Below are 26,447 nucleotides of genomic sequence, written 5' to 3' on the forward strand. Positions count from 1 at the left end.
GGCTCTTCCCCTTGAGTCAGCGAGCGGCTTTCCTTGGACAGGGGGACTTGGCCAGCTCCACAGGGGTCCCGACACATGTCCCACCCACTGCCCTTTCCTTGCTGGGCAGCCGTTTGCTGAGCAAAAGCTGTAGCAACAAATCCTCCTCTTGTGTGCTTGCAGAATGCTGACAGCATTCATTCAGGAGAGCTCCTCGAGGATGGGAGAAGAGGGTGTAATAAATGGCTCAGTCTTCAAAATAGGACTATAATCAAAGTTTACAATTTATTAAAGGAATAGAGGTAAGCAAACAGCGATGGGTGCGCTGGGAGTCTCTGCTCCACCAAGACACCCACCAGTTACATCAAGCAGCTGATTTGTATGCTCCTAGGCTGATACATATTCATTACTACTTCTAAATAAAACAGGGTTATTATAATTAGTTTCTGGAATCCCAACTGGAGCATGTGTATCAGTCTCCGGTGGTCCCTCTGGGGGTCTCTGGGGGGTCTCTCGTGCTGAAGGCTCATAGTCTTCCTCCCTCTTGTCCTTCTCCTTTGTCCAACTTGGCTGTATGTCAGAGACTTGTGCAACATCCCCTGCAAGCTTTGTCTTTTAGTTGTTCTTCAGCTCTCGCCATCTCCTTAGTCTCCTGGCCAGATATCAGAGACTTGCATAGTGTCCCATGCAATAGTCATAATAGTTAGCAGTTATTCTGAAACCCCCCAGATATCAGAGACTTCAAGGAAGAGCCTACAAATGCATTGCCCTTCAAGCTCTCTATTGACACGAATTGCTAAACCATTCCTTTGCAAGATACGAGAATTATATACGTTAACCACTCTGTTCTTCTTAGACTTGTGGTTATACAAGGGTATGTAAGACAGAAGGTCACATTCATCATACCATGCGGCCCTAGCATTGTTCCATACTGACACAAATCAGATGAACATATCTCACAAGGGGAAGGGCAAGCGCTGTGCTGCAGCCTGGCCCCAAACTCAAGCCCCTGCCTGCGAGGCTCACCAGAGAGCAGGACAAGTAGCCACTGCATCTGTGTGCCCATTGCCGGGCTGTTTCACGGGTTGCCTTTGTGGAGATTTGATGTTTCTCTCTAATCGTTGCATGCTCAGCACAAAGCATGTTTTTGCAGGCATTGCTCTCCTGCGCACACTGCCAGTGTACAGCCAGGGAAGCAGCTGCTGCAGCAGCTCAGAGCAGAAGGCCACGGTTGTTCACTCACCCAATGCAGCTGCAAAGGAGCCTCCATTTTTTCGGGGAACTCCAGGCCTCTGGGTACAGCAAGGGACAGGGTTCCCCTATCTCTGGTTCTCTCTCTCCCCTCTTTGCTGGGAGGCTCTGGATGAGGGCCTCTACTTCTCTGATTTGGCAGGTGGCTGCCACAGCTTGCACCACGGCTTCTCCTTGGGCCAGACCTCAGAAAAGAGACACTGGTCCTCGCAGAGAGCTGCCGCCTGCTGGAAAAGCAAGACCAGGTTGTTGAGCAAAAGCTATAGCAGCAAATCCTCGTCTTGTGTGCTTGCAAGATGCTGGCAATGCATCAGGTGAGCTCCACAAGGATGGCAGAACAGGGATAGGGTTGTTACAAGGGTAGTGCTTCTGAAGATTTGACGTTTCTCTAACCACTTCATGCCCTTCTCCCCTGCAGGAAATAGGCTGCCTGTGCCGCCAGCAAGACAAAAGAACTCTGAGAAGAACTTCAGAGAAGTTGTTCCTTGTCAATTTTGATTTGGCACTATCAAAAGTCATCTGCTAACCAACCAGCCAGCCTTCATAACCGAAGACAGCTGAACCATGGATTGCAGGCCCAGCAAAGTCAAAGTCAACATCACAACCGAGGTTTAGGCATTCACATTTATATGCTGACTTGATTTTACCACTCTTCTTTCCTGTATTTGGTGAGAAAGTTGTATCAAACGTCAACTTCAAGCCTTTGGCAATCTGATCTTCAATTGCAATTTCTGTTCCCAGAGTGTTATCTGTGTTCCGTTTTTCTGTGAAAGTCAGCCCATACTCAGCCCACTTGTATTTGGTCTCCAAGCTCCCATTAACTTTTCCAGTGTCGGTGTTCGAAGAACCAGATGTTGTGAACTCCACTCCACTTGCAGATTTTGTTTTCACATCCAACTTCACCAACCCAAACCCATATCCTTTATTGAAGGTATCTCTGGCAGATTTGCCAAGGTCTGCGTACGACGGAGGAATTGCCATTGGAGCTGGCTGGCGCGGGAGGGCGGCTTAGCTCTGCCACGAAGCTTCTCTCCAAGAGAAAAACCTGCCCTTTCTGAGCCTTGTTTTCCTTCGTGAAGGATGAGGGCTCCTGCAAAGCCCGCTGCCCTGGAAGTGTTCTTGCCCTTAGCTTCAGAGGCCGAGGGCTGGGGCCTTTCATGCTGCCTTTCTGAGAGAAAGCAGGCTGCAGGGAAACTGCCCTGAGCCTGGGGAAACCCTGAGGGGATGACTGCCCCACTGCAGTGGGGGGACAGCTCCCACATTAGCACTCCCCTCTAAAAATGCTCCCTGTTTCTGCTTCCCCTGTAGCAGAAGATGCAGGCGGAAATGCAGAGGCTGCAGAGGGGGTGTGCTTCCTCCATGGCACTCATGGACCTGAAGAACGCTCTGCAGCTGGTACCAGTGGAGATGAAGCATCAGCATGTCCTCATCCCTCTCCCTCCAGCGAAGAAGGCTGAGGCAGCTCCCCTCAGCAAATCAAGTGCCAGGTAAGTGTGGGCCAGCTCCCACAAAGGCCAGGAAAAGCTGAGCTGCATCAGGCTGCCCGAGGGATCCAGCATGCGGGTTGCTCAGCTCTGGGCTTTGGCTCTCCATCCCCTGGCTGCTTCGGGGAGGCAATGACTGTGGAGAGGACCTTGCCTCCAGACGTTCCCCTGCAGACCCAAAGTCCTGAAGCTCCCCTGCAGCCGACAGTCACGTACCCACAGTGGAAGGGGGCTGTGCTCCCTGCTCCTGGGGCTGGGGGCAGGCAGAGCTGGGGACCTTCAGATCCTACCTGAGAGTTTTTTTCTCTGTTGATGCAGCTACCAATTAGTACGGAGTGTGCGGGCGGGGAAAGTGATGGAGAAGAGAAAGGAGGCCTGGAAAATCACTGGGCTGCGGCGCACTGCCTCTGTCTTGCTTCCGCGATTGCGCTCTACACACATTTCTTATTTCATTTCATTAAGATGTAATATTTATCTTTATTTCAATAATATTTATCTTTATTTCATTAAGATTTAATAAACAAACAAACGGCTGTTCTACAGTTTTCTTTCCACACCCGAATGGATCACTGTGCACGCTCCGCGGGGCCTGCTCGAGGTTTGTACGGGCCAGAAATGAGAGAGCTTCATTCTCGGTACCGGGTTGCTCAGCTCGCTGGTGGCCCTACAGGAAAGATGCTCCCTGAGTGCACAGAGAGAGAGAGAAAAGCTGCTCCCCGACAGGGCAGCTCCTGACCCTTCCTCTGACAGCCCTGGCGGCCATTTGGCAGTTCTGCCTTCCCCCCCGCGCCACAAGCTGGCTGAGGCCTTGGCCTGTCCGCAGCACGGCTGTCAGTGGTGTCGGGCGGCATCTAGAGCCAAGAGGCCTTTCCTTTTCTTTGTGCTGAAGGAAACTTCGTGCTGTCTGGACAGGCAGTGCCTCTTTGCTCCAAGTCTTGCAGGGTTGCCTCTCACTTTGAGGGCCCTGTTTTTCGTCAGCATTTGTGAGGGGCTTCTGCATGCGCCCCGCTCACTTGTTGCGGCCAGGGCTTCCCCCCAGGATGTCTGGGCAGGCCCATGCCGCTGGGCAGGCTCTGGGTGGGCCTCGTTCCCTGCAGGGGCAGGCGTCTGCCGCTGAGCCCAGAGCCCAGGAGCGGCTCCTGCACTCGCGGCTGCCCCTGCGCGGGCTGCTGCCGCTGCCTCTGGAACCTTCCTGCAGCCTCTGGCAGCTGGCGCCTGCGTGGCGGCCGCACGTTGGGCTTGGCAGCCTGGCATCTGCAGGCCGTGCCAGCCTGCAGCATGGCATTGGCGGCCTTGTTGCCGTCCCCAGGGCACGGCTGAAAGGGGATTTGGGGCATTTGCTTTCCAGGGGCTGGGCACGTTGGGGATGCAATACCCCACCACGTGCACAGGCAGTTCGCACTGAACAAGGTGGGCTTTGCAGCCTCGTCCTGCCCTCGTAGCCTGCTCCCTCCTGCAGCTGCCACCCCACAGCCCGCCTCCTCAAGCAGAAGAAATGCCCCAGCGGTAGCCTGCAAAGTGCAGGTGTGCCAGGGGCCCCTTGCTGCTCTGGCAATATGCACAACAGAAGAGCCCAGCTCCAGCAGAAGGACGGGATGCGTACTGCCTGGCGCTTGTGCGTTGCCTGTGGCCCGAGTGGGCAAGCCAGCATGTAGCCAGAGCCGGTTCTCAAGGCTTTCCCTATTAGTTGGGAACCCCGTGGAGGGTTTTTCCTGAGCTGAGGGTGTTGGCTGTGCTCTTCCTAGCCCAGCTCTTCTGTAGGGGGCAAAAAGGAGGGAGCTGGGAAGCTCCCAGACACTGAGGCCATCTCCAGGGCTCTCCGCAGTGACGCCATCTGGCACCTTCCCATGAGCAGTGGCCAAAGCACAAGGGCCCATCTTCTTTGTTGGGGAAGCCCCGCGCTGCATTTCCAGTGCCAGAAATGCTTAAATACTGTTCCTCCTTTCTTGCTTTTCAGCGTGTCTTAGTACCTGGGCTGGGTGCCTCCTTCCTTATTAAAGTGGGGCTGCTCTTGTTTTTTGCTTTGAGCTCCTCCAGGTAAAGAAGCCCACTTTTCAGCTCTCGGAGAACTTTGCCTGTCTTCCCGGAGTCCCACATAAGAAAGAAAGAGACTTTTCCCGTTTCTTTCTCAGGTGAATTTGGCCGCATCGGCAGGAAAAGTGTCCTGACACATGTCCTACTGACTGTCTTTTCCTTGCCGGGCAGCTGCTTGGTGAGCACCGGCTGTTGCAGCACTTCCTCCCCTTGTGTGCTTGCAGGCTGCTGACAGCACGTCAGGAGAGCTTGCAGGCTGCTGACAGCACGTCAGGTTCTTGCAGTGGAAAATTCCACTAACCTTGCATTTTCAAAAGGGATTGTGCGGGCATGGCAGTAGCATACCAGGTGAAGTATTTTAAGCAGATAAGGGGAATGTCCCACAGTCGCAAAATGAGGAGGATAGCTAAGAAAAGCAGGAGAATCAGGGCAAAAATCAGTAACAAACAAATAAATAAATAAATAAATCACGGGCATTCTGGTCACGAGAGATGAAGAAAAAAATAATTAAAAAAAAAAAAAAGGAAAAGGGGAAAATAAAGGTTGGTCAAATAAAATTGTACATATATGGTGTAGTAGTAAGCATCGCGTGGTTTGTGAACCTGATTCTCCCCCTGTACTCAGCTCTGGTGAGGTCGCGCCATGAATACCCTGTTCAGTTTTGGGGCCCTCACTGCAGGAAGGACGTGGAGGTCCTGGAGCATGTCCAAGGAAGGGGAAAGGAGCAGACGAAGGGCCCAGGGAGCAAGTCGTGTGAGGAGTGCTGAGGGAGCTGGGGTTATGTAGCCTAGAGGAAAGGAGGCTTGGGGGAGACCTTATCACTGTGTACAAGGACCTCAGAGAAGGTTGTAGTGCGGTGGGGGTCAGTCCCATCTCCCAAGCAACAGGCGGTAGGAGAAGAGGAAAAAGTGGGGCCGCGGGAGGTTTAGGTGGATTTAGGTTTAGGTTTAGGCAAAAAGTCTTCAACAAAAGGGTTGTGAAGCATTGGAACAGGCTGCCCAGGGAAGTAGTTGAGTCACCATCCCTGGAGGCATTCGAAAGCCGTGTAGATCTGGTGCCGAGGGACACGGTTCAGTGGTAGATTCTATGATTCTGTACTTCTCTGACTGTGAGAGGCCCCGGGTTGGCATGGCCTGCACCGCTCTTTCTCCTGAGATCAATGGCACAGAGAGGAGCACTGGGGGCAAAAGTCTGCCTGAGCTTTTATTCAGAGCAGAAAGCAGCCGCAGCTGAGCTGAGGCTGGGGGCAGGATGTGGTGGGGCATCTGAATTCCTGGGGCGCTGTCCTGTGCCTCGCAGTGATGCTTCCGTGGGTGCTGCAAAGCTTCCTGAGGGCCAGCTGCCAGCTCCGAGCATCCTCCTGGGACTGGCACAGCCGGGCGCGGCTACTCTCGCTGTCCTGCGATGCAGCTGCAGCGGAAAGCCCTGCGCAGCGCGCGAAGTGCCCTCCTGATGCGGGAGGGCCGTGGCTGGCGCGCCGGGGCTTGTGCGAGGTCAAGGGTGCCTGTGGGGGACACAGAGGTGTAGGTTAGGGCCTGAGTGGGTGCTGGGTGAGCCTGTCCCCCCCTCCAAGGCCTTTCCCCGGGGAGGGGTGGCCCAGGACCAGCCAGCCCCCCTGCGCGTGGTGCTGCCAACCTTGTGCTTGGTGCTGCTCGCTGCGCTGAACAGGCCCGGCCAACAGATCCTGGGACGGCGCTTGTGTCTGGGACGTTGCTGGCTCATCCGCTGGCGTATCTTTGGTGCAGGAGGAGGACTGCGCTTGGCCTCCCTGCTCGATGGCCACCTGCATGGGGAGAGGAACAGCACGGGCAGCTGAGGAAAGGGATGTCAGCCCTTGTGCCTGGGGCATGTGGAAATGCAGAGCAGCAAGCAGCTCCCGGCACGCACACCCAATGCACTGCTTCTGCCTGGGGCCGCCCTGGATGCCTGGTGCCCACCACGTGTGCTGTGCTTACCTGGTGCCCAGGAACCAAGGGAGTGGCTGCTGCTCCTGCTTCGTCAGCTGCTGCTGGGCGGAGATCTGTGATGGCCTCCCGGAGAGGCTCTGCAGCCAAAGGAGAAGCCTCTTCTCCACCTTCTTCTTGTGGCATTGCTGCTGCAGCGAGAGGGGCTTCATTGGCCTCCCCCACAGGGCCTCTGGCCAAGGCAGAGGCCGAGGATGTACATTCTGCAGGCTCTGGTGTGGGAGGAGGCACCCTGGGCACTGTGACCCAGGGAGCACTTGCTGCCTTGCTTGGGGCTCCCGCTCCCTGGATGATGGCTACAGAGTGGAGTAGGACTGCAGCCACGATGGTGTCAACTCTTTCATCCAGCTCTTCATCAGAGACACTGCAGGCATGTCGGGCACGTCCCTGGCTCTCCACCATCACGGCAGCGCTGTGCTCGCTGGGGCTTGGAGAGGCCGATGGTTTTGACTGTGGAGCCCCACGTGTCAGGGGAGGCGTCCTGTGTCCCTCATCTTCCAGAGCAGGGGCTGCTGGAGGACTTGCTGGCCTGCTCTGTGCCGGTGTTGTTGTGGTGAGAGGCGTGCTGTGCCTCTCTTCCCCAGGAATTTCTTCCTGGGGAGCAGCTGATGGGACAGTGTCCGTGGTTTGCAGCGAGCCAGGAGAGGCACTTGCTGGGTGTTCTGCTTCTTGTGCTGCCTCCCTTTCCACACTGCTGGCTGCGCTGCCCTCTTCCTGGGGAACGTCCTGTGCGTCTGTGAAGAGGCTGGCGAACCTGGGGTTGATCCAGGAGTTGATGATGACGATCTCCTCCTCTTCATCCCATCCCCCAGGACTGCTTTCTTTCTTGCCCCGGCCTTGGCTTGTCCCCTCGTTGCCTGTCCCCTGCCTGGGTTTGACGTGTTTCTCTCTCTGTTGTTTTTTCTTCTTACCCTGGCCTGGGCTAGCTGCTGCAGGGTCTCTGCTGGAAGCCCTTGCTCCTGCGCATACCCGGGAATCAGGCCCTGGCAGAGCAGTGGTCCGCCTCCTCTCCATGTCTGTCTGGACCCCGGCTGATCTCGTTGCTCTCCCTGTGCTCCCCGTGTGTGCCAAGTCCCCCAGTGCTCCAGCCAAGGCAGATGCTGAGGATGTAGAGTCTGCAGGCTCTGCTGTGGGAGGAGGCACGCTGGGTCCTGTGGCCGAGGGAGCACTTGGTGCCTTGCTCACGGCTCCCTGGCTCATGGCTTCAGCACGGCGTATGACTGTGGAAACGATGGTCTTGACTCGTTCATCCAGCTCGTCATCACAGGCACTGGAGGCATGTCGGGCACGTCCCTGGCTCTCAACCATCACCGCAGTGCTGTGCTCACTGGGGCTTGGAGAGGCCGATGGTTTTGACTGTGGAGCCCCACGTGTCAGGGGAGGCGTCCTGTGTCCCTCATCTTCCAGAGCAGGGGCTGCTGGAGGACTTGCTGGCCTGCTCTGTGCCGGTGTTGTTGTGGTGAGAGGCGTGCTGTGCCTCTCTTCCCCAGGAATTTCTTCCTGGGGAGCAGCTGATGGGACAGTGTCCGTGGTTTGCAGCGAGCCAGGAGAGGCGCTTGCTGGGTGTTCTGCTTCTTGTGCTGCCTCCCTTTCCACACTGCTGGCTGCGCTGCCCTCTTCCTGGGGAACGTCCTGTGCGTCTGTGAAGAGGCTGGCGAACCTGGGGTTGATCCAGGAGTTGATGATGACGACCTCCTCTTCATCGCATCCCCCAGGACTGCTCTCTTTCTTGCCCCGGCCTTGGCTTGTCCCCTCGTTGCCTGTCCCCTGCCTGGGTTTGATGTGTTTCTCTCTCTGTTGTTTTTTCTTCTTACCCTGGCCTGGGCTAGCTGTTGCAGGGTCTCTGCTGGAAGCCCTTGCTCCTGCGCATACCCGGGAATCAGGCCCTGGCAGAGAAGTCGTCCACGTCCTCTCCAGGTCTGTCTGGACCCCGGCTGAACTTGTTGCTCTCAATTTGCACCCCGTTTGTGCCAGGTCCCCAAGTGCTGCTGATCGTTGGCCGTGTTCCCAGCTTTTTTGCGTCTTCTGCAGCACTTCAGACACGCGGGAGTGTGCTGTGTCCTGCAGTGCCGTGCAAGAGTCTGCAGGGCTGTGTGGGGCAGGGTGCCAGCTCTTCTTTAAATTCTGGGGCCCAGTTGCGGGCTGAGGTGGTGTTCTGTGTCCTTTGCTCGTGGGAGGTCTGCCCACGGGAGGAAGCCTTGCCTCCCTCATGGCTCCCTGGTTCCAGGCAAGGCCATTTCTTATTGCAGTGGAGACAAAGGCCTTTATTCGGTCTTCCATTTCTTCGTCAGGGGATGCAAGGCTGCTTTTGGACGAGTGCCGACTCTTCCAGTTTTGGGCCGCTGCTGTGGTGAGAGGTGGTGTTCTGGGGCCTTTGGTCCTGGGAACTCTGCTTGAGGGAGAAAGCCTTGCCTTGCTGCTGGCTCCCTCGTTGCAGGCTACAGCGTTTGTTATGACGGTGGACACAAAGGACCGTATTGCATTGCCCATGTCCTCGTCAGGGGCCACAGGGCTGTGTGGGCCACGTTCCCGCCTCTCTGCCCTCACTGCTCTGTCCCTGTTGCCAGAGATGCAGGGAAGAGGTGGCAAAAGCTCTTGCTGGCTGCGGGCCTCTGTTCCCAATGACTTTGCCCTTCCTCCCCCTGAAGAAGCAGAGGCTGCTGCTTGCAGAGGGGGCAGCTTGCAAGTGGCCTTTTCAGATGATGATGTCTCTGCTTTAGGCACTTGCTTGGGTGCTGCTGCCTGAGTCGCTGCCTGCCTTGGCAAAGGCGGCAGGGCTGGCAGCTGGATTCTCTCGGCCTGCCTCACCCCACGGTGAGGCAGTGTCTTGATGTCTTGCGGCTTCTTCTCCATCTGCAAGAGAAGCGAGAAGAAAGGCCAAGTTACTTGGGCCATTTCTGCCATTCTGCTCCGTGTCCCCACTAGAAGTGCTGCTGTGAGCTGCCCTGCAGCGGCCCCCGGCACGCCCTGGCAGCTGCCCACGCAGAGCGGGGCTCAGCCTGCCAGGGTAATGCCCTGCCTGTCTCCTCCTGCGAGTGCTGCCTGCTCATCGCAGGCTGCCAGGGCTGCCAAAGATGTTCGACCGAACCCTCCTGGGGCTCCCGACTCCGTGTGGCAGCTGCCAGTGTGACGCACGCTCTCTGGGCACGACCGCACCGGCAGCCTGTCCGCATGGAGGGACGGTGGAGGCAGCTCCTGGCTGCGCACAGCCAGGTTGAATTAGGCCACGCTGCTCTTTGTGCCTGTGGGCACAGAACTGCCAGGGCCACGTGGGCTTTGGCTGTCCTGGGGGTGGGCTCTTCATGGAGAAACCCCAGGTTTGGGAACAACTGTGTCCAGGCCGGAGGGGCTCAGGGCCAGCTGGCCGGCTCGCTCCAGCACCGTTCTCCTCATCCTGGTGCTCTCGGTGCCATCCCGTCACACTGCTGTCCCTGTCTCGCTCCCTGAGCCTCACCTGGCGCCGCTCCTGCACGCTCCGCTGCCCTTCAGCGGGCTGGGAGTCATCCTTATTCTGCTGCTCCATGCTATGCTCCAGGTCCTCTGACCAAGAACTCCAACAGGCACCCAGGGGAGCTGCTGCCTCCTGACAGAGCTGCTCTCCTGAGAGTGAGTGGGCAGCCCGGGGCTCGGGCTTTATAAGGGACACCGTTGCCGTGGGTACCCCTCCGTGTCACAATGGCCTTTGGGTACGCATCACAATGCCCCGGTGGTTGCCATGGGGCCCTCAAGCCCATATTCTGGCAGACACCCCAGGGACACCGTCTCACACACCCACAGCAGGATCTGCATTGGCAGGTGCCTCTGGCTCCTTCCAGCCAGTGCCCCCGGCTCAGCCCCAGCTCAATCTTTCTCAGGGCAGTCAGCTTAGCTCCCTAACTGCTCCCAGGTAACTGCGCGTTACCTGCTCTGCCAGGAGATGCTCTGCTCGGTCGTCCGCGTAAGCTTCCTGGCTCTTTTGCCTGACTGCCCACACATCAGCAGAGACTGCACTCGAGCTTGGACACCCATCAGGCCACCCTGGCAGTGCAGCTGGAGCAGGAGCAGGAGCAGGAGCAGGAGCAGGAGCAGGAGCAGGAGCAGGAGCAGGAGCAGGGATTCCTCCCGTGTCCGGGCAGCCAGAGGCCTGTGGCTCTAGGCACTGTGAAGTGCTCCCAGAGAAGGCGGGCGCCAGGGAGCCGGTGGAGCTGGCAGAGAGTTGGCTTGAGGTGGGCTCTGGCAGGGCTGTGAGAGGAAAGCCCTGGGCAGCCGCAGGACGAGTTCCTGCTCCTTGCTTTAAGAGCAAGCTGTGGAGGAGCTTTCAGCAGCAGAGCCACAGCTGTGCCACGCTGCTGTTTAGCCTGCAGCTTCTCTGGCTGCTGAAGCAGGTCCTATGCTTCAGAGTTGTGCCTGAAACAGTGTTGGTAACACAACGGTGTCTTTGCTGGAACAGGTTGCCCAGAGAGGCTGTGGCGTCTCCATCCTTGGAGATCTTCAGAAGCACAATCCTCGGAATTGTGCGTAAAGCTCGTCCTTTGGGGAGAAAGAGAAGGAATTGGAAAAACAACCCCAAAACTAGGGAAAAGGATAAAAAAGCACAGGTTAGATATTGTCCAATTGTCTGGCCTGAAAAGCCATTAAAAGGAACTTTGCTCCTTTGGCCACAACGCAGGTCCGATGAAAATTCCCGCTTCAAGTTTACAGGTAAACAATAAGACTCCTTTTCCGCAGGAGGAATCAAGTTATGCTCCCTCTAACCCTAACATTGCAGCCGAGGCAGCAGGAGCTGCACCAGCAAGGAAGTATATGTGTAAGTGTACGTGCTTGAGACAAAGTATTGGATCTGCTTGAGACAAAGTATTGCTGTGAAGGGAGTGACTCCTCACTCTAGAGTAACACTTGTAACAGTAACAGTAGAAGTTGTTGTACAGCAGATACAACATGAGAATCCTGTAAGGGGATGGCCTGTCCCGAATGGCAAGGGGTAGTACTGGCTCTGCGGCAATAAATGCAGGAAGGTGTTGCCCCTTGGCTGGAAGGCAGCTTGCACCCTGGGGGCAATAATTCCACATGTACCTATTACTGAAGACCCACAACGCCAAAGCCCCCTTGAGACCGCACGCAGAATTACGAGGACTCCACATAATCCTCTAGGAAACCGAACCAGGGAATTTCACTCACTGGAGAACTAGAAAATAACACTCTGCACGCAGTCCAGGCACTACGAGAGGAGCTAAGAAGCTTCTCAGAAACAGTACTTGTGTTGGGTCTGTCTGAGCTGGAGTCACCTTTTCCCTGCAGCAGCCCACACAGTGCTGTGCTCTGCACTCGTAGCTGGAGCAGCACTGATATCGCTCAAGTGTTGTGTCTGTTGCTGCGCAGTGCTGGCACGGCATCAGGACTCCTTCCAAGCCCCCAAGAGCCAGCAGGCTGGGGGTGGGCAAGTGATGGGGAGGGGGCATTGCCAGGGCAGCTGACCTAAACCAACCAAAGGGATATTCCATAACACCTGATGTCACACTCAGCAATAAAAAGGGGGGCTCTCCTGGGGGAGGGGGCTGTTCCTCCTGAACAACCACTACGCGCTTTGAGGCCCTGCTTCCCAGGACGTGGCCGAACATCGCTCGTTGATGGGAAGCAGAGAATATTTTTTTTCCCTCTATCTGTGCTTCCGCACTGACTTATTGTTTCTCTTGTTTCTTTTTTTCCTCCCCATTCCCTTTCCCTTTAATTAAACCTTTCTCATCTCAAACCTCGAGTTCTCTGTGTTGTATTTTCTCCCCCTTCCTCTTTGAGAAGAGGGGGAGTGAGAGAGCGGTTGTGGTGGAGCTCAGCTGCCCACCTGAGTCAAACCACAACAGGCCAACAGGGCTGCTGGTATTGGCTGTGTTCCCTGTTCGCTGCAAAGTGCCTGTGCACGTGGTGGGAGATTGCATCCCCAGCTTTCTCAGGCCCTGGAAGCAAATCCCCCAAAAGCGGAGCAGTGGCATCACGAGCGGAGCCCCGGAGGCAACCGCGGCTGTCTGAAAGGCAAGCATCAAGAATGCGGACATGTCAGAGGAGGAGCAGCAAGATGCTGTTGATTGCGCCACTCAGGCCTTGGCGAAGCACATCGAGAAGGGCATTGCTGCGCACATCGGGAAGGAATTTGACAAGAAATAGAATCCCACTTGGCACTGCATCACAGGAAGGAACTGCGGCAGCTACGTGACTCCTGAGAGCACGCACTTCACCTACTTCTAGCTCAGCCAAGTTGCTATTCTTTTTGAGTCTGATTAGAACCACGGACTCCTAGTGACACTTGCATCTGGTTACAGGACTTTGCTGGCTCCCATGGCTGGTTACTTCAGCCTTCCTGAGGAAACAAACCTTGATCTTCAAGGGCAATGGCAGGGATTATGCTATAGCAGAAGGTGTTACATTGTGGAAATAAAAAGGAAAAATACCAACAAAATGTATTCATTGTTTTTTTTGTTTTGTTTGTATTTATTGTAATAATTGTAATATTGTATAAATTGGGCCAAGCCCCAATTTAAAATGTTGAAATTAAAAGATTTGGATCCATACAAGTCCATGCATCTGGATGGGATTCATCCCAGAGTGCTTGGAGAGCTGGCTGACATCATTGCGGGACCTCTCTCAATTATTTTTCTATGGTCTTGGCAATCTGGAGAGGCCCCAGTAGAGTGGCAGCTGGCAAAAGTTGTACCAATTTTCAAGAAGGGCAAAAAGAAGACCCCGGTAATTACAGGCTTGTCAGTCTCAGGTCAGTGCCTGCTAAAATTAGGGAGAAGATTATCCTTGAAGTTATTGAAGAGCGCCTGGGGGACAGTGCAGTCATTTCTCCCAGCCAACATGGGTTCACGAGGGTTAGGACCTGTTTAACAAATTTCATTTCCTTTTTAACAATTTTGATTTCCATGGGCAGGCACGGCCCGCAGATGCCAGGCTACCAAGCCCAACGTGCGGCCGCCAAGCAGGCGCCAGCTGCCAGAGGCTGCAGGAAGGCTCCAGAAGCAGCGGCAGCAGCCCGCGCAGGGGCAGCCGCGAGTGCAGGAGCCGCTCCTGGGCTCTGGGCTCAGGGGCAGACGCCTGCCCCTGCAGGGGATAAGGCAAACCCAGAGCCCAAAACCAACCCCAAGGGTACTGCATCCCCAACTTTCCTAGGCCCTGGAAGCAAATCCCCTAAAAGCGGAGCAGTGGCGGCGTGAGCAGAGCCCCTGAGGCAACCGCGACTGTCTGAAAGGCAGGCATCAAGAATGCGGACATGTCAGAGAAGAAGCAGCAAGATGCTGTTGATGGTGCCACTCAGGCCTCCCTGCCCACGCTGCTGGATGAGCTGCCCTATGTGAGAAACACTCCGTAGCCAATAACTTAGGCTCAGGCGAGGATCTCAGTGAAGTAGTAATTTATTTGCGATTGCAATGGCGGGCGCCCCACAAGCAGGAGAGCGTGCCTACTAGTTCCAAAACACAGTTTATATACCTTTTGATGACAGGACCCTCCCCTGTTTCCCCACTGAGTGAGTAATCCAGGTTCACAATCTATCTGATGCTTCACAAACAACGCATGGCCTTCGGTTGCCGGCCTGTTAAATTTCAAATTTCTTTTGACGTTTTTACTGCTTGAAGGGGTAATGTTTCTTCCCTTATCTGACTTGACTTAACACTGCAATTTTCACCTAATACTGTCCTAAGGAATCTGGTTGTCTGCATTTTACAAGGTCGCCTGCTAAGCTTTCTCATCACTGTAAGCATATCTCAGTACCACATTCCTTCCCTCTAAACAATGTAACTCTGCAAAAACAACATTTCTATTCCCACAATTCCCCCCTTTTCTTCTTCATAAACTGTTGATTTTTGCAAAACCTTTCTCTAAGGTGTAATTTGGTAGATTTCTTCTTCTTTGCTTTCTTTGCTTTCCATCTCCTCATTATCACCTTATCTGAGTAAGGTGGTGGCTCCATGGTCATTTGTTTCAGTAGTGCGGTTTCAGTTAACCACTGTACTAGTCCTCTTACACAGGGGATAATGCAGCAACCAATGGCTGTCAAAACTCCTACTACAACTGCAATCAAGGATGTAAATATGCCTACTTTTTCTGCCAATTCACTGGCAAGGGTGGTAAGCCTTTGAAGTGCTTTGAAGTGAGGCAGGATGCCATGGAGTATGAAATTCCCATTTTATTCCCAAGGCTTTTCCAAGTTTCCACTTGACATATTCCATATATAATTCACATATTCCAAAATAAAGGGTTAGTTTACAACTGTAAGCTTTTATCCTGCTCAGAGTCTGTTACGAGATTTTTCTTTTTGATTTTAACTTTCAACAAGTCGTCTGTAGGAACAACTTCCCAGGCGCTAGGGTCGGTAGCTGCTTTCACTCGAGTATAGTGAGTCCAACCTTTTTCCGCAGCTCTTACAGCTGTTTCAGTGCTTAGCAGTACTTGGAATGGTCCTTCCCATTCAGGCCGAAGTTTTGATTCTTTCCAGGTGCGTATCAGGACCCTATCTCCTGCATGGAATGAATGTACTGGGAATTCCAAAGGCGGAGTTTGAGCCAACAGTCCACGAACCCTGAGAGATTCTAAGGAAGAAGATAATCCAGGCATATAATTTTTGAGGAAAATATCTTTAGTTTCAAAAATAGGTATCTCACCGTTTCTACCCAGGTACGGTAGTCCAAACAACATCTCATATGGTGAAACTCCTACATCTTTTCTAGAAGCAGTTCGAATTCTGAGAAGTGCTAAAGGTAAACACTTTGTCCAGGGAAACTTAGTCTCTAAAACCAGCTTTGACGGATGTTTCTTTAATGTCTGATTCATTCGCTCCACTTTCCCTGATGAGGAAGGATGCCATGGAGTATGAAATTCCCATTTTATTCCCAAGGCTCCCATGAATCCTTGTAAAACAGATGAAGGGAAATGACTTCCTTGATCTGAATCTGTATTTTCAACAATCCCATATCTAGGGATTATTTGTTCCAGGATTACCTTTATCACCACACTAGCTGTTGCTGATGCTGAAGGAAAAGCTTCTACCCATCCTGACAAATGGTCAATCAACACCAGCAAGTACTTAAATCTGCCTACTTTAGGTGATTCAGTAAAATCGATCTGGATGCTCTGAAAAGGTTGAAGCCCTGGCTCCCGTCCGCCCAGGGGTTGTTTCCGTAGAGCCTTCTTATTCACTCGTTGGCATGTTATGCAACTATTACACGCTTGTTTAGCTACAGCGTACATGCCTATACGTATATATTTTCTTAATACGGTGTCACACATTGCCTGGACTCCCCAGTGGCTTCCTTGGTGTAGAACGGCTAACATTTCTCTCATTATCTGTTTGTTTACCATTTCTCTCCCATCAGGGAGAGTCCACCGTCCTTCGGACTCCTTTGCTCCTAATTCCCTAAAGGCTTCTATTTCCTTTTTACTGAATATTTGCTTTTCAGGTGGAGGTTTTATTTCAGGTACAAGAAGCAGCTTTGCTTCTACCTCTCATTGCAAAGCTGCTTCTTTAGCCTTTTCATCTGCAATCCTGTTTCCCCATTTAACTAGGGAGTTTCCTTTTCGATGTCCTTTCACGTGCACCACAGCAACCTCCTCTGGTAGTAACAGACTTTCCAAAATCTGTCTAATTAATTCTTCATGAACCAATTCCTTTCCCTTCCTGTTTACTAAGCCCTTTTCTTCCCATATTTTTCCAAATGCATGTACCACCCCATATGCATATTGTGAGTCAGTATATATAGTTCCCTGTTTCCCTTTTAATTATTTTAATGCTTGATTTAATGCATATAATTCACAGGTTTGAGCTGACCAATTGCTAGGCAGTCTTCCCATTTCTTCGACATTCCCATCCGGTCCTTCAATGATGCAATAACCATTACATCTCTTTCCTTGTACCACCTTAGAAGACCCATCTGTAAACAATATTTCCCCTTCCTCTAAGGGCACCTCTTGCAAATCTAATCTTACCTTTGCCTGGTAATTTATTAAATGTAAGCAGTTATGTTCCGTATTTATTGGATCCTCAATTCCCTTTGACAAGAAGGAGGCAGGATTCAAAACAGACTCTGTAGTTATAGTTAAATCATCCTTTTCAATTAGTATAGCTTCATATTTTAGTATTCTGGAGTCTGTCAGCCACCTTCCTGCTTTCTGAGTGAGAATAGCCTTCACTTGGTGAGGGGTAGCAACAATCAGTTGTCCTCCAAAGGTGAATTTCCTGCTCTCTTCTACTAATAAGGCAGTTGCTGCTACTGCCTGAATGCGTTCTGGCCATCCCTGGGATACAGGGTCTAATAATTTAGACAAAGATGCTACAGGTTTCTTTTTATCTCCCATTCTTGGGTTAACACCCCCAAAGCAGCACCCTCACTTACAGTTATAAAAAGATAAAATGATTTCTTTAGGGCAGGAAGAGCTAAGACTGGTGCTGTAATAAGGTCTTTTTTTAAAAAAAAATTTCCATTACTTCTTCTTCCTCTTTAATCCAGTTCAGTATATTAGGTTCTTCCTCCAATAATTTGAGATATAATTTCTCTGATTTCTGTGCATATGCTTCTATCCACAGTCTGCAATATCCAGTTCAACCCCCAAATTTTCTCAACTCTTTCTTTGTTTTAGGGAGAGGAAGTCGCACAATTCCCTGAATCTCCTCAGGGTTTACTCTCCGTCTGCCCTCAGAGACTACATGTCCCAAATACTTAACCTCTTTTTCTACACACTGTAATTTATCTTCAGATACCCTTAGCCCGTGTTCTCCTAAAAAATTCAGGAGTTTATTGGTGGCTTCTTTTACCTCCGATCTTTCTTCCCCAGATATCAATAAATTATACACATACTGTAACAACATCACCCCTTCTGGAATCTGAAATGTTTCTAAAATCTTTTCCAATTCTTGCCCAAACAAATTGGGAGATTCAGTGAATCCCTGAGGCAAAGCAGTCCATCTATATTGCTGTTTACGACCTGTCTCTGGGTCTTCCCATTCAAGTGCAAAAATGTATCGACTTTCAGGATCTAGTGGGCATGCCCAAAAGGCATCCTTTAAATCTATAACATTGAACCATTTGTGCTCATAAGGGATTTTACTCATCAGGGTATAAGGGTTAGGAACCACAGGGTGGTGCTTTCATGTTATCTTGTTAACTTTTCTCAGGTCTTGTACTAATCGGTACGAACCATCTGGCTTTCGTACTGGTCAAATTGGAATGTTATATGGTGACATACAAGGCTCCAAAAGACCATCTTTAACTAAAGTTTGCACTATAGGTTTCAGGCCCATTTTTCCTTCACAAGAGATAGGATACTGTCGTTGTCTAACTCTTCCGCTCCCTTCTTGAACAGTTATCTTTAAGGGAGTTATGTTAAGCCCTCCTCGATTTCCTGCCCTTACCCATACCGTGGGATTTATTTCTTTTTCATCATTTTCTGTTAATAATTTCATTGCGACTGTTCTTCCTTTTTACCAGGTCTTCAATCATAATCCTAATTTGACTATTAAATCTCTCCCTAATGTTATATATGGAGTGGTAATTCGTGTCGAGAAAATGGTTGATATTAATAAAGAAGGGGGAGATTTAGGAATGTGGCCATGGGGGTTGGAAAACCCCATGAGTGAGACAACATTAGACTCTTAACGATGAGGCCATCAGGAATATCAAAGAGTTTAGAGGGAACACAGGGTGATTCAGGAGACTCTGTGCAGTCTCCGGTTTCTTGTTCTCCAGCTGGTTCTCTTTTTCTCCAGCTGGTAAGGCATGGATGTTTCTGTGTGTTTGCTGTTGTTACATTCAAAGTTGTTTGACCAATGAAAAGTTGTTTTGAAAAGAACTGCTGTGGGGAGAAGGGGATAAGAGGGGAAACCGCCCTCAAGATAAAAAAGGCAGCACGATGAAGTTACATCAATAAAGAAGCAGGAAAAAGAAGTGAAGAGGAACAGGCTGGCAGAACGCAGACCAGGACGGTCTTTTGACACTTTGCTGTGCTGCAGGAGCGGGCTAGCTTGCAGCTTAACCTCCCTTGCCCCTGCTTTCAAGGGACTGGGAGGGTAAGGGGTGCATTGTCCCAGTGCATCCCAGCAACTCCTTGCACCTTCTGGCCGCTAGCAGCTCCTGGAAACTTCCCTCTCCGAGCTCTTGGCACCCCGATGGCTGCGTTGGCTTTCTGCCTGAGGAGCCCTGATGCCTTTGCTGGCAAGGGCATCCCTTCCTGGCCATGGTCTCAGCCAGGACTGTCTCTCCTGCAGAGGTTAGGCACAACGGATTTGGCCACATGGGACCGAAGAGGTGTCCTCGCACAGCCAGAGTCTGGAGGAGTCATCGTCTTTCCCAGGTGAGTGTGCTGTGTCTGCAGCCCATGGCTGGCGTCAAGGCCAGGGCACTGCAACTACTGAGTGTGGTGGCCTGGAATCACACTGCTGTCCTCTTCTTGCTTCCAGGATTGGGCTCTACATTCCATCTGGAAGAGCTGCAGGGGGTAATCCAGTTCAAAGTCCCGAGAAGCAGGATGAAAGCTGCCAGGGCGTGCCGGGGGCCGCTGCAGGGCAGCTCACAGCAGCACTTCTAGCGGGGACACGGAGCAGAATGGCAGAAATGGCCCAAGTAACTTGGCCTTTCTTCTCGCTTCTCTTGCAGATGGAGAAGAAGCCGCAAGACATCAAGACACTGCCTCACTGTGGGGTGAGGCAGGCCGAGAGAATCCAGCTGCCAGCCCTGCCGCCTTTGCCAAGGCAGGCAGCGACTCTCAAGCAAGTGCCTAAAGCAGAGACATCATTATCTGAAAAGGCCACTTGCAAGCTGCCCCCTCTGCAAGCAGCAGCCTCTGCAACTTCTGCCAGAGGAAGAGCAAAGGCATTGGGTACAGAGGCCCTCAGCCACCGAGAGCTTCTGCCACCTCTTCCATGCGTCTCTGCTGAGAGGGACAGGGCAGAGAGGGCAGAGAGGTGGGAACGTGTCCCACACAGCCCTGTGGCCCCTGCTGAGGATGTGGAGTACTCAGTACGGTCCTTCGTCTCCACAGTCATAAGAAATGCTGTAGCCAAGAGCAAGGCAAGGCTTTCTCCATCAGGCAGAGGTCCTAGGACCACAGGCCACAGAACACCACCTCTCCCCACAGCAGTGCCCTGGCATTTGAAGAAGAGCCGGCACCCTGCCCCACACAGCCCCACCGACTCTTTTACGGTGCTGCAGGACACAGCACTGTCTGTTGTGTCTGAAGCCATGTCAAAGGCGATGGCTAAAATGCGGCAACAAGGCCAACGACCAGCAGCAATGGGGGACCCGGCACACATGGGGTGCCCAGTGACAGCAACAAGATCAGCCGGCGTCCAGACTGACATGGAGAGCAGGTGGACCGCTGCTCTGCCAGCGTTCGATTGTCGGGGAGGTGCAAGAAAACCAACTGCCAGCAGAGACCATGCACCAGCCAGCCCAGGCAGGGTTGAAAAGCAAGAGCGCGAGAGAGCCCAAAACATCAAACCCAGGCAGGGGAGCAGCAAGGAGGGGACAAGCCAGGGCCGAGGCAGGCAAGAAAGCGGTCCTGTGGGATGGGACCAAGAGGAAGAGATTGTCGTCATCAAGTCCGCGATCAACCCCAGGTTTGCCAGACTCTTCCAGGAACCACAGGCTTTTCCCCCGGAAGAAGGCAGCTCATCCAGCACCGTGGACAGGGAGGCCGCAGAAGAAGAAGCAGTAAACCCAACAAGCGCCTCTCTTGACTCATCAGAGTCCACGGACACTACACTGTCAGCTGCTTCCCTGGCAGAAGGTCCTGGGGAAGAGAGGCACGGCACGCCTCTCACAGCACCAGCACCAGCACCAGCACCAGCAGCAGCAGAGAGGACGCCAGCAAGTCCTCTATCAGCCCCTATTTGCGAAGATGAGGGGTTCAAAGAGAGAGAGAGAGAAAGATCAAAAGCTGCCATTGGCCGGAGTCTAGTGGTGAAAGCACCAACAGCAGGGAGATCAGTTCTGTTATCCCCCACACTCTGTATTTTTGAAAGTGCAAATAAAGGAGAGAGGTGGACAGTGATTTTCAGAGGGGTGGTCACACGCTGTTCATAGGTCTCTGCATAAATGCCTAATAAAATGTTTTTGGATTTCTTCGTAAAAGCAGCTGTTTTCTCTGGTTCCAAGGGAAGGTCACTAGCCCTTTTGGCAATTAGTCAGAGGACCACTATTTTATTTTTTTCAGGGAAAGAAAGCAAGTCTGCAAAATGAGTGCTGACTAGTCCTGCAGAATGGATACTAAAATGCAGAAATGCTTTTGGTGTATTGTATAATAAACATCATTAGTAGAACAAGAGAAATGTATATGCTGAGGACTGCTTGATTTTTTTGCTGAAATATATGCTGTTGATCAGTGCTACGGTCAAGATTAGCAGACAGCTTTGCAAATAACCAGATTGTACATCTAAAAGATGTGGGATCTCAAATTGGCAGATCCTTCAGAAAAAAATCTGATTGAGAATTGAATATTCCTTCTCCCCACCTGCCTGCCCCACAGATTGTCTTCCATCCAGGGTTGTTCTTAAAGTTACAGTTTTGCCAGTATCAGAGAAGCAGTAATTCCTAGCTGCAAAGTTTCTGGAGCACAGAGCTCCTGCTCCCCCTACCAGTACATCTGTGCGATGGGAGCTCAGGTACAGCAGGCAGTTTGCAGAGACTGGATCACTGCAGCCTGACTGCAGGGCATTCAGACTCTGCTATTTCAGCTTTTTGAAGCCATTGTCCTATGCTACTTCCTTCAATGTCCCTGCTGCTGCCTGCACAGTGAAGGCTGCAATGGAAATCTGCCTCTTCACTTCTTCCCAGGCTTCCTGCTGGTCTGCTTTGCTTTCAATATCAAACATGGCATCATAGATCCCTGGGAAGGACTCGCCAGCGTACTTGTTGTGACTGCTTGGAGCAAAGATGACATGTCTGTGGGGAAAGGGAAAAATGTAGGTATACTAAGTAAAAAAAAAAAAAAATAACAGAAACCTCAAAAAATTATTGAGAATTATTGAGAAGAACAGATTCTTCAGAGTAGAAGTGATTGTATTGGAGCTGAAGTTGGCAAAACCATGGCTTATTTTTTTTAATTTTTATTTTTTTAATAATTAATAGTTGTAGATTTATTTTCAAATTTATTTTGTTCACATGAAGTAATGAAACACATTTATAGATGCAAAAGATGCCCCCCAACTCAAAATAAATACTAAAACTGTAATAATAGATGCAAGCACAAATAAAATGCATTTTAAAAAATATATATCTCTAAATGTTACCTAACACCCAAAAATAAGAACTGTAGAAAACAACCATTTCATTCTTCCAGAAGTGTGAACAACAGTTTGTCCTAGGAGGCTGGAAGTGTGATTCTCAATTCCACCTGCCTGAGGGGCTTCTGGCGTGGTGTGAAAGCCACCAGGCAGTGAGTCAGATGCACCCAGGCATCAGGAAAAGGGGGATGCTGAGAGCAAAGGTTAGGCACACCTGACGCTGAAAGCTTGCTTCCAGCAGGTGCTCCTAATAACTGCACAGCACTTTTATAAAGGATGTGGTGGTGCATGAAGTATTGTCCTTCTCCAGCCCTGCAGACTTGTACAGAGAAAACTTCAGTAATAACCAGTTAAGGGTTTAAGCTCATGGGAAGCGGCCAAAGCTGGGAGAGATGGGACTCTGCAGCACAGCTCGTGGGCCTTTCTTCATCCTGTGATCTCTGTGCTATCTATCCTGAGGAGAGAGGACACTGTCCAGTCTCTCTCTTCTGGACATCTCTCTTCACTACATACTTGTCCTCTTCCCTTTACTGTACTCCCTTCTTTCCTTTCTTTCCATAGAGTTGTTTATGCACTGAGTCATCACTTGGTAGAGATTTACAAGAACAAGGTGTAACAGAAGTAGTATCTATCACATACTCTCAAATCAAGTTCACAGAGTTATCAAGGCTAATAAAAATAGAGTGCCAGAGCTGAGAAGAGGAATTAGGCACTGTGAGGGTGGTGCAGGCAAAAAGTTCTCCTTGGAGATTATCAACAAAGTCTGCTACTCACTGCATTATACCTGAACCAGAATCTGTTGGGCTTTATAGGGCCTATACAGCAGTCCAACTGATCAGCCTGTGAGGATGGGATTCATCTGCAAAACCACAGTGCTTTACACAGTTAGAAAATTAGACAAGTTCAGAAAGTTGTTGCCTTACCTGTAAAACTTCCTTCCTGGTAAGCCAAGAGGATCAATGAAAGCTCTTTCTATAAACATCAGCTGATCGTTCACGATTCGCACTGCAATGGGACTGCAGAAAATGTAGACAAGAGACATTTTACACAGTAGGGAAACAGGACTGCTCGTTTTCATTCAAACACTTTTCCTCATCTTTGGACAGAAAACAAAAAAAAAAGTGATGAAGAATGTCTACATTTGCAAAAATATGAGGTTTTGCAAATGGAAGTAATACATGTTTTATTAATGCATTCAGATTTCTGTGTTAGACAACTCAATAGACACTTGTTTAGTATTAAATGGCACTAGGAGGATCCCATTTAACAGCAGGGACAGGAAGGCAGAGATTTAGGTCAAGATATCTATATTTTTACTGTCCACCTCCAAATCAAGGGTCCAAACTCTCTACAACATTCATACATACACAGATAAATAGAACAATGTTCTAAGGATGGGATTCAGTTGCCTAAACACAACCGCTATGTACCATACAAGGTACCAAGGAGCACCTGTCCTCCAGCCACTGCACCCAAAGGGCATGGGAGTCCCATAGGGCCCATAGGTTCACAAGCACCACGCAGGAGTCTTAAATACTCTGGAGCATCACCCTGTCTTCCTGAGGTGTGCTGAAAGTACAAACATTTGTGTCACCTACAGCTCTCAAGCCAAGGTGTCTAAATACAGAGCGCAATCAGACTTGAACTTCCACTGCTACCTGCTTTTCCCTTTATTACAATAATTGTAATGACTAGCTGATACTTATAAGCTCTACAGCTGATACTATTCATCACTGAAAGCAGAATTAATCTTGGCAGATATTGGGTGTCTCAGAGTTCAAGGGCTCTGGTCCATGCTAATCAGACAGGTTCCTTGTGTAGTCACTGGAAAGAAAGAGCTGCCCTGGGTACCTGAGGAGATGTGATTAATTGCCCCTTCAAAATACAAATTTCACTCCATGAAATATAAAGGGAATCAGGACAAGTAATTATATCTTCAAGGTAGCTAAAAACTGAGCAAGATGAATGCCACCGCAAGGAGTGACCAGACATGCAGACTGCCCTAGGAGCAAGGCCCAAACTGACACAGGCTTTAGATGTTTTTTATTTTTAACTTTCTCTACCCAAAGGCTGATGGAGGGCTTCAGGAACACCCCTGGACAAAGAAAGGAAAGACCACAGGGGAGATTTTACTAAGATGGAGATAGATTTTTCCAGACTTACTCCTTCTTGTCAACTTTTTCAAGTCTCCTGTGAAATTCAGCAGCAGCCTCTGAGAAGTTCACCACAGCAGAAAAAAGAGCATCTAGACAAGGAAAGACTTTTTTGAACAACTTCAGAGGATCCACAGAGCCCAATATACCTTTCAGTTGCCCAAGGGGAGCAAAACTACGTCTGTTTTGCTGTTCCACTTGCATTATTTTGCTGTTACACCTGCATTAGTTTTCTCGTCTCTCCTAGAAGTTCAGATTTTTAGCCTCCATTAGTTTCCCCAGAGCAGACTTTAAGAGCTGCACTCCCAGCAGTAACAGACAAGGACAGAGTGGAACTACGCCAACAGCAGAGCAGGGTGCTGGATACGGCCTTCCCAAGCCCACGTCTTGCCTCTGCCTGCCAAGGAGAAGACGCTGGCATTGCAAATGGAAAACTCTGCTGTTCCCCTTTTAACATCGGGACATACTGCAGAGTTTAGGTTAGATTAAAAAAATAAATAAATAAATAAAAATAAAAAGCCTGACATCAAAAATACCAGCTCTTCCAGCTGGCTGTGCAAAAGCTCTTGGAACATAATTTCCTATTCATATCATAACAGAAGAGTGTCCTATTGAATAGTATTGAGAAAGACATTGAAAAAAAAAAAAAAGTCATGGTGGTGCACAGCCAGAGATAGGTAGGGTAAAGTAACCAAGCCCCACGCTTGCTAAGGTGCAGCCCACGAGGTGTCTGTGCCATGACCTTGTGCCATCCCCTGTGCTGCTGCTTGGCCTCCAGGATTTTGCCTGTTACACCTCACTCTGGGCAGTACATGTAAGTCCCATTGCTTTCTTGTGCTCTGCCCCTGGCAGCATGTCCGAGCCACATGGGATAGCTTTGCCTCAGAAGCAGCTACAGATACTGTCTCCTGCTAATGACATCAACTGTGATGATTTTCCTGTAGAAGGGTCGATTTGATACAGACCTGGGAAGAAGTATCGATTTCTACAGCTAATTTTCATGGAACAAAAGGAAGGTGGATGGTTTGAGGAGAAGAACTTCTGGCCTTACCACAGCTCATTACATAGTTTCACAACTTGCACATTTTGCCCAAAAGTTTCAGGAAACTTTAGATAACGCAGAGTATCCTCTCTTTGCACAGGAACGTGGATTAGGTCATCTCCTAAACCCTATCCCCTACGGGGAACGAGGCCCTGCTGTGCTGGTAAACTCATCACACTATTTTAGAAATCACATAGGCTGTCTGTTCCCACGACTTCTATTGAAAGCTGCTCTGCAGTCTCATCTGCTTTCCATTTCCAGCACACGTGTTTATCCATCACCAGCCCACACTTGCTTGTTCTTGCATTAATATTTTTCTTTAGCTTACATAATCAGAGGCACAGATTTTGCCTCTGCAACCTGTTTATGGACAGTGCTTGTCCACAACTGCATTTGCCCAGGGCAGTAGTTATCAATTTGGCAGAGGACAGGGCTGACATCATGGCTGTATCAAGGCTACAGATTATATTTCAGAAGCAGTAGGAGGGGATTTAAGAGAAAAAAGAAAGGTCATCTGAAAATATATAAGACAATTTGTGCTCATGTTCATGAGCTATTCAGTGCTGCCACTTTTGGTTATTTTAAAAAATATTATCAATTTTATTTATTCATTTCCCCTACAGACCTTAGCTCTGATAGTATATTATTACAAGTACTATTTCATGTAAAAAAATAAATTAAAAAAAAAAGGTTTCCAGTGTTCATTGTTGCAGAGGAGCAGCTGAAATGTGACTATAAAGGCAATAAAAAAAGCTTCATCAATTGTTGTGAAGGACAACTACGTGATTTATTCAGGCTTAATTAACAGCTTTCTGACATTCAGTGCTGTCAATAGGTAGTTCTATGAAAATGCTGAGTGAAATGAATTTCAATTTGCAAAGTATCATAAAAGCTATCTATTCATTGTAATGCACTCTGGTGCAATAGAATATACAAAAAATAAAAATCATAGTTTCTTTTTAAAGAAATAAATTTGAACTGATCAGGCATCAAAGAAGAGACAAGAAAATAATGAAAAGACTGGAAAAAAAAACTTGTAAAAACGGCCAAAGTGCCACGTCTATAAAGTTATTAAGGAGAGAGTTAAGTGATAGTTAGGGAACAAAAGCCAAAAAAAATAATAATAAAGATTGCTTCTAAAACATAATTGACATAAGAACAGAAGTATATACATCAGTTGGAAATTCATTTGGGCAAGTTCTAATTTGAAATGAGAAGGAAACACAATGAAAATAAATTATTTAACAGAAAATTTGGTAGCTGTTCTAACAGTGCAAAAAGAAAGTCCAATCTTGA

The 26,447-nt window shown here is 50.1% G+C and overlaps 3 protein-coding genes across 5 annotated transcripts in view; all 3 read right to left on the reverse strand.

The window, feature by feature from the left end:
• Positions 1 to 245: 245 nt before the first annotated feature.
• On the reverse strand, positions 246 to 2,433 carry LOC140001374 (non-selective voltage-gated ion channel VDAC2-like). The gene has a single exon (XM_072032808.1). It carries the CDS (start codon positions 2,209 to 2,211, stop codon positions 1,753 to 1,755), a length of 459 nt encoding a protein of 152 aa, XP_071888909.1. The 5' UTR covers positions 2,212 to 2,433; the 3' UTR covers positions 246 to 1,752.
• Positions 2,434 to 3,035: 602 nt separating this feature from the next.
• Positions 3,036 to 20,699, reverse strand: LOC113840723 (uncharacterized). The gene is made up of 4 exons (XM_027447467.3): positions 10,167 to 20,699; positions 6,704 to 9,565; positions 6,384 to 6,531; positions 3,036 to 6,252 (listed from the first exon to the last, which is right to left on the reverse strand). The coding sequence occupies exons 1-4, from the start codon at positions 10,233 to 10,235 to the stop codon at positions 6,134 to 6,136; spliced, it is 3,198 nt and encodes a 1,065-aa protein (XP_027303268.3). The 5' UTR covers positions 10,236 to 20,699; the 3' UTR covers positions 3,036 to 6,133.
• Positions 20,700 to 20,846: 147 nt separating this feature from the next.
• Positions 20,847 to 26,447, reverse strand: part of LOC101789505 (N-acetylated-alpha-linked acidic dipeptidase 2) — a 40,762-nt gene continuing 35,161 nt past the window's right edge. For 2 of the 3 annotated variants that reach the window (XM_072032806.1, XM_038176817.2), the window contains exons 17-19: positions 24,120 to 24,201; positions 22,880 to 22,972; positions 20,847 to 21,615 (exon numbers count right to left, since the gene is read on the reverse strand). In XM_072032806.1, coding sequence (XP_071888907.1) covers positions 21,426 to 21,615; positions 22,880 to 22,972; positions 24,120 to 24,201 — 365 coding nt within the window. In that variant the 3' untranslated portion in view covers positions 20,847 to 21,425. The remainder of the gene's footprint in view (positions 21,616 to 22,879; positions 22,973 to 24,119; positions 24,202 to 26,447) is intronic. The other variant, XR_001195375.5, reaches the window with a different exon arrangement.

Source organism: Anas platyrhynchos, chromosome 1, assembly GCF_047663525.1.
Source record: "Anas platyrhynchos isolate ZD024472 breed Pekin duck chromosome 1, IASCAAS_PekinDuck_T2T, whole genome shotgun sequence".
NCBI lineage: Eukaryota > Metazoa > Chordata > Aves > Anseriformes > Anatidae > Anas > Anas platyrhynchos.

Coding starts and splice junctions, on each gene's coding strand:
- LOC113840723 (XM_027447467.3), bottom strand. CDS start 10,235: ATGGAGCAGCAGAATAAGGATGACTCCCAGCCCGCTGAAGGGCAGCGG. Junction 6,532..6,703: donor CCTTGGTTCCTGGGCACCAG/GTAAGCACAGCA, acceptor CTCCCCATGCAG/GTGGCCATCGAGCAGGGAGG. Junction 6,253..6,383: donor CGAGCAGCACCAAGCACAAG/GTTGGCAGCACC, acceptor TGTCCCCCACAG/GCACCCTTGACCTCGCACAA.
- LOC140001374 (XM_072032808.1), bottom strand. CDS start 2,211: ATGGCAATTCCTCCGTCGTACGCAGACCTTGGCAAATCTGCCAGAGAT.